Here is a 12,786-nt window from a genome sequence, read left to right on the forward strand (position 1 = left end):
AAGCCCCCCCCCCCCAAAAAAAAGCTTCAAAATGAATAACACAACACTGCCTCTCTCTGGTAACATCAGGGTACCGCGCCTCCTGGCCGCAGCAGAATTCACCTCACACATCTTTTCTCCGAGGTGACACCTTGGACCAGAACTTATCACCGCGCCTGCTTATTATTCCTCTGCAAAGGGGGGATTTGCATACAATTCCAGCAGAAAAAAGGGGCAGGAGGAAGAAAAAAGAAAGAAAGACAAAAGCCGGAAAAACTGTGTGAATGTCAGATTAGTCTATGAATACTTAATATGTGATCAAGAATTACAATACATGCATAGAAAAACTTGATGGGTCAGAATCTGTATAAATCTACAGTGACTTTACACAAGAACAACACAGGGCCACAGGCACTGGCCTCTGTGGCGAGATGACAGGGGTGTGTGTGTGTGTGTGTGTGTGTGTGTTGTGAACGGCCCAGGGTCTAATTTACTTGTGTAGTCAGCACCATCTGGCTCACTAATGTGTTGCTGTTGATTACTGTTGAGCGCCGAATCCTCAGTGTGATAATTTTCCTGTTGAACACTGACAAGAAGTTCAGGGTGCCAGTAAATCCGGAGAAAAACTTTAAAAAAAAATGTCGGCAGTGTAGAACTCAGTAGGTAACCAAGAGTTGCGTGAATATTGTAGAGGATGTGTCAAAGCGCTAATGCTGCCAAGTTACAGTGTTTCATGTCAATCAGGGCAAATACTTGGTTGCATATTGGTTTTAGTTGTTTTTAGGATGAAATCCTGAGTGTATTACAAATATTCAATAATTGCATTTCTCCTTAATTTTTTATTTCATGACATTCTTTGTGTTATTTGTTCTATGTCATTTTTCAGTAACTCATTATTATTGCTTCTTTTCTTGGCCAGTGAATTCTTGCCTCAATGAGGCTTTACTGGTTGAATAAAGGTGAAAAAATGGCCATAGCAAGTCCTTAGAGCCCAAGTTGGCGTGTTAACGTTGCATTTTACGTCCAACCAAGAGTTCAGTGCTCAAATGAATACAATTTTTAGTAATTTAAAACAGAGAGAAGCAGAAAATGCTCACATTTGCGAGGCTGGCAAAAGCAACTGCATGCAATTTTGCTTGTTAAATGACTCAGTTATTATAAAAATAGTGAAACTAATCAATTAATCTCATTGCTTTAGCTTTATTCTTAACTGGGGGGCACAGAAAATATGGCAGTGTGACATTAACAGGCAGAAATATTTTTGTTTTTGCTTACTACTTCTCACTCTCTTTTTGACACTACAATCCAAAATACTCTGAAGCAGCTGCTCTACTTTCCAGACTCTGCCCACTTCCTCAGTGCTTCTCCAACATAAACAGGATTTAAAAAGGAGGAAAAAAAGCCTTTCCCTGTACCTTCACAAAGCACTAAACTACTACTGCTACTTGCAATTAAGAGAAAATAGTTTTTGATGGAATATTTTACTTCCTGTGCTCATGAATGTAAATGGGAGGTAAAAATGAATGGCTTGAAGAAAAACTACCGGAGATTGTATGAAACTGTGAGTGGCAGGGATTCTTTTAAGAGCAAAGCTTAGAGTTATCAAAGAAGCCTTGTCAGCTGGTGTACTGGAAGCCGGGCTGCTTTGTGACAGCAGCCTAACAAAGCCATCTACTTCTCTAGGTGATTAGAGATACATAATGTTCTTTTCCGATGACACAATAGCCCTTTTCAACATCATCCACTTCCTCAACACATGAAAAAGCACCGATGGGCGCTGCAGCATCATGTCATCACTGCATAACTCCATTTTGAAAAGTACAAGCAGGCCATCTCGCTGAGCAGATTTGCGATAACAGTTATTGTAGCGGGTAATCTCAAGTGTCAGTCGTGTGGTGCCGTGTCACCAAGAGGCAGGCCAATGGTGGCGGCGGGAGGCCCGGGTGACACTCTCGTTATGTACCCAGCAGAGGGTGACTCTTTAGGGGCCGCAAAGGATCTCGCAGCAGGGCCTGTCAGTCTGCCCCCAGGCATTAAGACGGGAAATATTCTGCCTTTAATGGCTTCTGACAGCCGCTTGAACTATTTTGGAGTTTTGAAGGAAAGTGTCATTATCAGTGCGAGGGAGGGTTGCTCAACAGGTTTTCACAAAAAAGGGAAGGACAAAAGGAAACAGAATTTTGAATGTGTCTGTGTGTGGGATACTTCTATGAATGTGTGCTTTGTCATGTGCCAGACAGTACTGTATCACAGATTATTCAGTACCAATTTATTTGAAGGCGTGTGTATAAGACTGACATGGCACTGTCATGAACATGGAGGAATCTTTCTGAATGTTTATGACAGTTGTCATTAAGTCAGTAGCTGACCGTCATGCCCTGGTTATGATGGTGTCAAGATAGTGTAATGTCAGTCTAATGGAAAATAACCCCGTCAAATAAAGTGGTACTGAATATTCCTTCTTAAATTTGGTTTAAAAAACTGATCAAGCCACCAGCCAAATGCAGACAAAGCAGGTAAGTCATTCACTGTACTAGTGCAATAATCTGCCTTATTTTGAAATTTCATCTATTTTCAATAGTTTTTAGCCATCTTAACGGAGTGGTTGTAAAGATGGTAATATTGGTCTGTCTGTCCACCTCAATGGTACGGACTGAACTGCATCGACAACTAAAGGATGGTTTGTATAATATTTTCACATTTTATTATTATTTGATTACATTTAATTTCTTATATCTTATTTGTATTTGCATTTTACATGTTAAGGTAGGTAAAACATCAATAGTAGCTTTTATTTTTTTATTTGTTTGCATAAAGTTAAATTCTGTATCTGGTTGAGTTTTGGTCGTACCCGGCATTGTTACAGGCTGGCAAAACTGCTCAGTTTCTGTTTCCCAACCTCTCTGTGATCAGTATCAAGACGAACACATCAGGCAGCCATGCATGGCCCAGATAAACACTACACGAGCCCACAAAGATACGCAGAGCGGCCCAGCCAGCTGATAGCTACAGCTGCTGCTACTCCACAGCAGGGCATTAAATTGGAGGCTGTACTAATCTCTACCATATCATGACATGTTCACTAAGGCACGGAACAGGAGATCACAGCTCTTTAATGTAATTAGTCTGGGATTTGCGTTTCATTACAAACATCATTAAATTCAGATCTATTCTTCATCAGGAAAGAAAAAAAAAGAGAAAAAAAAGAGGGTGGGAGAAACTCCTCGCTGACTAATCTCAGTGCAATTGATTTTACTTTGATGATGCAGGCTCAGTGATGAAGTCATCACAGAATTCACTTTGACTATTGTAAAAGATCTCATTTTTGGTCGGTCAAAATGATTATATCAAAGTGTTTTTTCCTGCAATCCAACATTTGTGCTTTTTAGAAGTTTTGCATATTTTATCTGATACACATTTAGAGGAAGACTGCTACACCAAGAACTGGAATTCACCGTGCAGTTTTCTTTTTTTTTGGGGGGGGTAATGTTTGCTGTTGATTCAGTGCAACACATCGGGTGGTGATTGCAACAAGTGGAGTCAATGCAAACAGACAAAAAGAAACTCGCTGCTCTGATGCTACTGCCGACCATGTGAAAGCAAACAGAGGCAACCTTGAGGTGGTGCGTCAGTTAGTGAAAGAGAAAGAGGCTGAGCTGTGTATAGCTGCACACTAAAGCTGGGAGAGAGAGAGCTTAGCTTGCACACAGCCCACTCTGAATGCAGCATGTGTTTCAACTTAACATTCCACTTTGCCCTTGCGCTTTCTCGGCTGCTGTTTATGAACCGTTTTCCAACACTCCGATCTCTGCCTGCCAACACTGGAGGACCAACCGCCTACGATTATACACACACACACACACACATCCCAATGCCACACTGCAGCAGACCACTGACGGCAAGGAGAGTTAGAAAAGGCAACCGAAAAAAGGAATGGCTGTTATTATGAAGAAAGAGTGGGACAAAAATGATTAATACAAGGAGAAGTGGCAGAAAAAGAAAGAGAAACAAGCGCAAAATGTTACCTCGCTGACGAAGGTAAAGTTCCATGAGTGCAAGGAAAAAAATGACACGCTAGCAGACCTGCGTGCTTTAGTTTCAGGTAAAGGGGTGATCTTCTATATGATCCCACCAACCAAGACAGAAGGTGAGGTGGACCAGAGGAGGCTGAGAAGGGGGGGGTGGCTCTCTCAACTCAGCTCAGCTCAGCTCTCTGGTTCTGCTGTGAAGCTGCACTGTAGACCTCCTGAGGCTGGCTGGCAGCAGCTGGAGATCAGAAGCTGAGAGAACTAAAAGCCCTCAGAAGGCAAGACATGGAAGATGGAGGCAGGATTTTTTTTCCCCCTACAGGAGGAGGGCAGGGGGAAGGAGGTTGCACGGGGCAACCAGTCAAATCACTTCCAGAGTTCTTCTGGGAGGCACACAGGCAGGCAAAAAGCCAGGCCCAGAACACCTCATGCTCCCAAAGCACCAGCCACTCCTGGTGGCGCATTCACTTACCATTTCAGATTTCTTTACACCTCTGAAGCGCTGATAGTAAATGCATTTCAGTAGGTTAGCTTTGTGATCAGTTAGACCTGATCAAATATCAACAAATCTAGTTCATGTTAGATTTTTTCCGTCAGATCAACGTGAAAGGCACTTCTTCAAACATACTAAGATCTGTTGGTCCTAGAGAGTCGCCCTTGTCCTCATATACTAATCCTCAGTTCCTTATTGTCTATATCATATTACAGAGAGTATTATTATGCTTATACCATGGCAACAAACTACAAGCAAAAATAGGAACTGTCTTTCGAATCAAGTTGTTTTAGGAAATAAGCACTTGAAATTTCTAGAAAACTGCCAATCCTATCAAATCTACCTTTATTCACCTTGTTACACTTCACATTCAGGGAGAAATGATACCAATTCATGGGACTTTTAAATGGTTGTAGTCCATCTAAAAACTCTGTGTAAAAGGTTACTGATTATGGTGCCTCTGGTGCTATATGAAAATGACAGACAGAATAATAGCCCTATAATAAATCCTTTTGTTAAATCTGTTTTTATAACTGCGTTGATTCAGGTTTTTCCAATATCTAGTGTTAGTAGTAGTGGTGAGGTTTGAGCATAGAATATTGAAAAGAATATTAACCAATAACTGATATCTGATATATAAAGTTGATTATAAGATGTTTATGGACACCTGCTGAGCAATCAAAACCGTGCCTATGATAAATGTTTCCAATGCAAACCGAGTAAGGGGATGACAACACAGAATATCACACATTAAAGCCCTTTATTACAGTGAAAAGATCCACACTGAATAAACAGACTAAAATGAGTCGACTTTCATCCTGTTGCAAATTAAGTTCTTACAGGCATTAAACCCCAACATTAAGTACAGTAAGAGCACTATTGAGAGACAGTTTGCTCTCCAGCAGCCATCCACATGGCAGCGCTTCACCTAGCGCAGCAGCGATTGTAGCTCGGCTGCATAAACACAAACTGCCAGCTACCGGGCAAGCACACAGAGTCCTATTCACTACTACTGCCAAGGCGCCACATCAACACTGAAGAAAAGCTCCTGCACACCAAATGCAGGAAACCGCCCCCCCCCCGCCCCTCTGACCACGTTTTACTGGTGACTGCCAACATTTACATTTTACTAGCCAACTCTTTGGTTTATAGAGTAGAAAAGTGGCTTTTAAATCAGACAAGTTGACCAGTCACAGTGCAAACTGACCACAGTTTTCCTGCACTTTAATCCAAAATATTTGGGGCAATGAGTGTATGTGTTAGTGTTTATTTGCCCACATAGACAAGCCGAATATGGGATAACTCTGCACATAAAAACACATTTGCAGAACTGAATTAATGGCATTTTGTAGATGTATCACTGCTACAGTCAGTAAATATTCAGGACAGCTTGGCCTGTTTAGGTTTATACTCATGTTCTACTTAAGTAAATTATATTTTTATCATGTGTTATGTTCTATATGTATTACTTGAAGAAGCAACATGACTTGGCATTAAAGCTGCACTGGGTTAAGGGCGTGTGAGACATCTGTCATAATTCAATATTTTGTTAAAGTGCAACACAGATGATCATTTCTCGCACATTTCTCATTGTGACTTTCCTTTTCTGTCACATTTCATTCACACGTTCCCAGGCATCACAGTCATTTCTGCTTTCCCATGTGGTCAAAGCACAAGAGACTCCCATATATAGAGTTCAAGCATCAGCTTTCTTCCCTGTTCAACTTATCAGTAAGTGGAGGCCGATCCTTGGACGTCATAGCTGAAAGTGTCATTCTCAATATTAAATCTGGTCATTTAACATGAAACTAAAGCATCACAAAGACTGGAAATGAGTTGCTTGTCTGTTGTGGATTTCAGCAGACAAAATGTAATTTAATTTTTATAGTGCAACTTAAGGTGGTGATTCCTAAAATATATATCGCTGTGAATTAAGAATGCTGAACGGTAATGATCATAACTTTTACACGATATGGTTTGAACACATTGCAATACAGTTGTCTGCTCTTCACCCACCTTTTCTTAAAAATGTAAGCATGTGCTTTTATTTTAGTGAAACATACAATCACTGGTTAAAATGCAGTAATAACACACATCTAGTGAAGCAGACTAATTAATGTCGTTATATTGCGGCACAAACTACGTCGTCGTCGTACGTTATTTTGTTATTTGGGTGAACTGAAGCTTACTTGAATCTTAATGGGCCATGTGAAGTTGCTGACATAGACAAAGAAGGTTATATTGAGGCTGTTGCGGAAGTCAAAGTTCTCGTTGGAGAAGCTGTCTTTGAATTCCTTGATGTTGCTCCGAGAGACGATGGGGATCTCCTCCCCGGTCTGGGTGCCTGCTGAAAGACAGAAAGAAGAGCAAAAAAGAGGGGCAGAAGGTGGAGAGGGGTGTGACAGAGGAGAGTGATGAATAGAAATGTGAGTAAGAACATGTTGTATGGGGGGGAGGGCAATAAAATAAAGACAGATGAATGAAGATAGGAGGATACAGTAGACATTAAATGGCTATATTTCTACAAACTTAAACATGAAAACAGTTTTCCTCTGTACTACATAAACTCTAAGAACACAAACTTAATGGAATTGAGGATTTTTTCATCCAAATCCAACATGACAGCACTCTCTTTATGTGATTACCCCATTTTAGGTAACCAAATATCAACAACAGTTAAATATTACAGGAGGAAAAGTAATCAGTTTAAACTACCAATTCACTTTTACATTATATCAGAATAAACATGCAAGAATGCAAGACAGAAATATTACCAGGCTGTTACCTGATCTTTACCTACCCCATTACATTTAGCAAAACAAAACAATCTGATCTAAATGTTCGGTGTTGTATTAAACTGTGAAAAGGCCTACAGGATGAAGACACCTGGCCTGGCAACCCGAGGACAGAGGATGGGTGGGAGCTGCCACCTGCTGCCACCTTCTGTTTCACTGAATTAAGTCTGAAGTGTTCAGCTGCAACTAACAATTATTTTCACAGAAAAATGTGAAAAAGAGAGCCTCAGGTGACATCTCCAAACTGCTTAATCCGTCTGACCAACAGTATCTAAAGATCTTCAAATTACAGTGATACAAAAACGGAGAAACAGCAACAAATCCTCACACCTGGGAAAGCTACATCCAGGGTGGGTTTCATGCCTAATGAATAATAATTTAATTGCAATCAATTTTCTGTTATCGTCTAATTGTCGTCAGCACTACTGGGGCTGTTTGTTGAGGCGTACCTGTGAAGCTAGTGGCCCAGGTTATGTTCAGGTTGAAATTCTTGGAAGCGTTTATGAACATGTCTAGATCCCGGTTTGGCTGAGGAGGGAGAGACAACACAGAAAACACGCAGTCACCATCATCATCATCATCAACATCTTTAAGTCCCAGATATCACATAAATGTACAGTGGACAGGGATGGACCAGGACTAAAAAGGTGCTCTGCTTTACTGCAAATCATTGTAGAGCAGAGAACCCAAACCAGATCACAGCTGTACAAACAGTTACTGTATTGCAGAGTGGAGCAAATTTGCACAGCTAATGGAAGCTGAATTAGCAAAACAAATGTTTGAACACGAGTCACTGACGAAAATGATACGTATCCAGATACTGTATGTGCAGTTGTGCAGTCGTGCAGTCTTATCAGCTTTGATAGCATCATGTAGGTGTAAATTAAGACCTAATTAATGTTTACTTACTGATTGAAAGGCAGTGTTAATAATCATTGAAATAGCTTAAGTGGAGAGGAATGCTTAAAGAGGCTCAATTAAGGAAAATTCTAAATATTTTCTTAATTCATTATCAATTATGCACACCTCTAGCTGACAGAGGGACTGCAGTTCTGCATTTGTTCCCAGTTGGTAAAAGCGTTGTCAGGGGAAAGATGCCATCTGGGTTATCTAATCAGATCCTTTTGTTTCAGTTTGGGCTCCAGATGCTGCAGCCAGGTAAACAGGACTGGACAAGCTTTCATTTGCTGGCAAAACATCTGTGTGACTGACTGTGTGAGGAGTGTAAATCACACTATGACATTACACTTCAGTCTGTTTTTGCTCAGCAGTGGCAGACTGACTTGTACTGAGTGAAGTGTCGAGCCTGAGGGTGTTTTTCCCCTTAATTTGTTCATTATATCAAGAGTGAGTGGGGCCCATTCTGTTTATTTCATTAGTTACGTTTGTTTTTTGGTATGATTATTTATAAATTATGCTTATGTTTATATTATTATATACTATTTTTGGCTGTGGTCTGTTCTATATTATTGTTCTTTGGAACTTGATATATTGTAATTTTTCTAAGTATTTACCCAAGTCTCCCTTTAAAAAAAAGATCTCAGTCTCAATGGGCCTATCCCAACTTAATATAGATACCATTATGATATAATACTGCTAAACAGTTTGCTGTTATACTGTTTCTCTTCTGTTAACTGGGTTATGGTTGCTGCTTGTTTTTCTTATGAAATTAAAATCTCTCTCATTACTTCTGAAGATTTTAATACAATATACTCAAGCATTTTGAGTGCCACTTGTACTTGCTTTTTTTAATGTGGAGCTAAATGATTGTGTATGTAAATGAAGTGCTGTGAATGTCTGCATCGTTATCTATGCTGCTGTCTGTCCAATGAAAAGCATTTATCTCCAAATTTGGTGACTCAGAATGAAGTGTTCCTTCCTTTATAATTCTTCTTTAACTAAATAAACCATTAAAAACCCCTTTGCATTGGCTGAAAAATGCACTGTCACCATATTGAAAAGGGGGGCCATTTTTCTCAGCTCATGAGAAGTTGACATTTTGGAGAAATTATATTTGTTCTTGTGCACAGGTCTCTCTTAAAAAGGAGACGTTAACTAACCATAGCATTTTTACTCATATTAATCACTGTTATCACCATAATGCTAAAGACACAACTGGAGAAGTGTCTTCGGAAGAAACCTGTTTGACAATAACCCGAGGGGGGTATACTACCACCACCATCATCATCTGGTGCTGACTATACAATCTTTAATCCTAATAAAAGTGACAGCTGCTGCGGCGGCGGGGCGTTCACTGTCAGAGACATACCTCCTCAGGTGTGGCCACGAAGTTGATGGCGGTGTAGTAGCGGTCGTCCTCTTGCGACAGGCTGAAGGTGAACTGGTAGTCGATGAGGAGCGTGTCTGTTTGAAGTGATCGAGCCGGCGGAGTGGGTGTGGGAGAGCGTGGTGGGGATTACAAAAGAAGAAAAAGCTCAATTAGCCGAGTTTGAAAGTCACACAAGAACATGTTCTCACACAGCGCTCGGGGCAGGAAATTACCCAGATCCCCCTTCTTTTCCTATTTCAAGACCCTATTGACTTTCTTGGATGGACCTGAAGATTTTATATTGTGCTGTCAGTTGTCTGTGAAGAAGGTCATAAAGGCTGGGTTGTATGGCTGTGTGCAGGCCTGCATTAAAATACAGCTGGAGGTCACTGCCTGTGGATCACGATAATATATAAAAAGTCAGTGAGTTTACAAACAGAGAGTCATGTATGAACCAGGCACCAACCAAATCATTCTCCCTTGTGTTCCAGATTTTTCTGTCCACTTTTTTTTTTACACCTCTCATGATCTTGAACCTTTACAATGCATTTTACGTTCTCTTGCAGACTTTAAAAACCTGCATGGGAAAGCTAATTTCTTTTCACGCTTACTGACCGTACTGGCTACTATAGTCCAAACACCTGCCACCAAGACCCACTTTAACCTTTGGGTTGGTAAGACCACTTTATACAGGAGCCTGCAGTTGAACCACTCAACCAGTGTTAATGTCCAACTGTTCCATTCACATTACATTAGATACGTACTGTGGATACTAAAGAAAGTATCAGTTTCTCGTCTGTCTGCACTACCTCACCTACTCATGTACTTTCAGGTCTCTCTCCCATTGTGAGAGGGGTGTGCATATCATATTGTTGACGACAGTATCCATATAATATAATTAAAAAGGAATACATATGGTGAAAATGGCAATATTCTGACTTGAGGCGTAAAGACATCATAAGTAAAAGTAACGTTGTTACTAGCTCCAGGGTGGAGGAGTTTTATGAAGTTTGAAATATCAAGATATTATTTCAGAGCCATATATCACCCACTCCTGGCTCCTTCTGTATTCTTAAAAAGCATTATCAGATTAGGAAATAATAAGGAATGAGTGTTTGTAGACAATGGAGGACAATGTAAGTTAAATTCCATGGTTTGTCAGATGTACCAATTTCCTATCTACATGATTATATTCTAAATAACCACAACTGTCAAGAATAATAATGACAGGAGACTAATCTGCAGTGTGGACAACCATACTGCAGTCTGTCACTGCAGCAGGAGAAACACAAAGACGGTCCTTAAAAACATCTGCGTCTCTTTCCACCCGCGACTTGGTTAAAAAAGGCTGTTTCACCTCCGGCTTTTGTTTCTTTAAAACATCAAACTACTTCAGACCTACTTTGATTTTAAGAGCCATGTAACTGTCCTGGCATTGACCTGAACAAGGGAAAGAGACTAAGGCCTCACGGTGGCTTTTTAATGTGTGAAGCTGGTAATTGGAATTCCACTTACAGTAGCATGTTCCTTTGAGGGGGTTGCCTTGGTAACGATTCTCGACTTCACACCTGAAGGAGAGGGATGGAGGATGGATGAACGGAAATAAAGGCAAAACATGGGGTAGAGGGAGAAAGAAGGGGAAGAAAAGAAGGCAGAGAGGAAGAAAAGTGGATCAGATTTAATTGCTAATAAAAACAAAGCTGTAGGAAATCCATGTGTCAGATACGGAGCTGAGAGAACACACTGTCGACCTTCAGTCGATGAGAGTGCGATGAAAAGAAAACAGACAAAGAAGAAAGAGAGAAGATCTAGAGAAGCTGACAGACATCACAAACAGAAACCTTCTGACTACAAAACTTCACATTTCAAAAAGAAAGAAATAGCCTCATTTTCATACTGATGACCACTCATTCCTGAAAGTGTATCTCAAGTTTTTAACGGGTTTTGGGAAGCCCAATGGTAATGAGGGCCAAAGTTAAGATTAGTGCTGCTACTGTAGCACTAATGAACAGCTGCTACTACAGTGTGCCAGAAAAAAAAAGGCAGAGGGTATTGACTCTTCTTAAAATCTCAACATATTAACATCCACCCACGCAGGTCTTTACTTTCTCAAACAATCATTGAATTTAAAACATTATTGCAAATCAAAAAAGGGTCTTGACTTTTGAAAACATGCAAATATAGATTATATCATGTTTTACAGTTATTCTTCTTCTTCCTCCTCTACTGGCACTACTATAGACCAGTGTTCAGTTGCTGCGTGAATGAAGTCCAAAACGACTCCTGTAAAAAGTTATGTGGTTCACTGTCACACATACAGTATCTGACGGGCATATGGACAAAAAAAAAAAAAAGACTAAATCATACTCCCCTTCCCAGAATTTAACTGTAAGGGGCTTAAACATGACAGCCCAAGTGTAAAAGAGAATGTACCGAGGAGAAAATATGATGGAAAAGGCGGAACTCACAGGTGGCAGCGATCTCCTTTGATGCCTTTGGTGGTGCAGAAGCACTTGCCGTTGTTGGGGTTGCACATGCTGGCGTGGCCGTTACACTTGCAGGCTGAACAAACAACGAACAACAAAACACACGAAACATTACAATTTTAAAATGAGTTAAAGTCCCTTAGAAAAACAATACCATAACATTTTTACATTTAATGCCGGCTATCACTCTAGATAAGAGAATATTGACTGTACGGTATTATATAGAGGGTGATAGACTGACTCTGAATGGGAACTCCCTTTTTCTTTGTAAAATACGGAGTATAAACTGTATGATATTACACTGTGAATCAAGTACATTTGATTCAACATTTACCTATAAGTTTAGGTATAGGAAATATGATGTTTTTACTAAAAAAGAGCTTTTCTTGTACATCTTGTATGACACAGTGACAGATTTGATGGTAAGTCTGCTCTCCCGAATGTTTCCTGCATCCCAGGATCATGTCCCGTATTTCCAACTCACCCTCACTAAACACAGATGTGATAATAAGTTTGGCTGAAGTTGTTCAGGTACCAGGTACAGTTATGAACTATCTCTATGGCGCCTTTTCCAACAAAGTAGTTCTGGTTCTTGAACCGGATCCGTTCAAGATTCTTGGAACCTTGGTGCTATCTAGCGAACCAGCCGATAGAGAAACCATTTTAATCGGATGCTTCATCAACAGGGGGCGCTGCACAGTGCACAATAACCTGTAGAATATGACACGCCCACCTT

General features: G+C 40.4%; 1 protein-coding gene across 1 annotated transcript in view; it reads right to left on the reverse strand.

The window, feature by feature from the left end:
• Positions 1-12,786, reverse strand: part of atrn (attractin) — a gene marked incomplete in the record, with an annotated part of 121,514 nt that overhangs the window by 62,492 nt on the left and 46,236 nt on the right. Inside the window, 5 exon segments of the mRNA XM_035674150.1 lie at positions 6,690-6,847; positions 7,745-7,823; positions 9,565-9,659; positions 11,080-11,132; positions 12,033-12,126. Coding sequence (XP_035530043.1) covers positions 6,690-6,847; positions 7,745-7,823; positions 9,565-9,659; positions 11,080-11,132; positions 12,033-12,126 — 479 coding nt within the window.

Source organism: Morone saxatilis, unplaced genomic scaffold, assembly GCF_004916995.1.
Source record: "Morone saxatilis isolate NCDOM2014 unplaced genomic scaffold, NCSU_SB_2.0 Contig3, whole genome shotgun sequence".
Classification (NCBI taxonomy): domain Eukaryota; kingdom Metazoa; phylum Chordata; class Actinopteri; family Moronidae; genus Morone; species Morone saxatilis.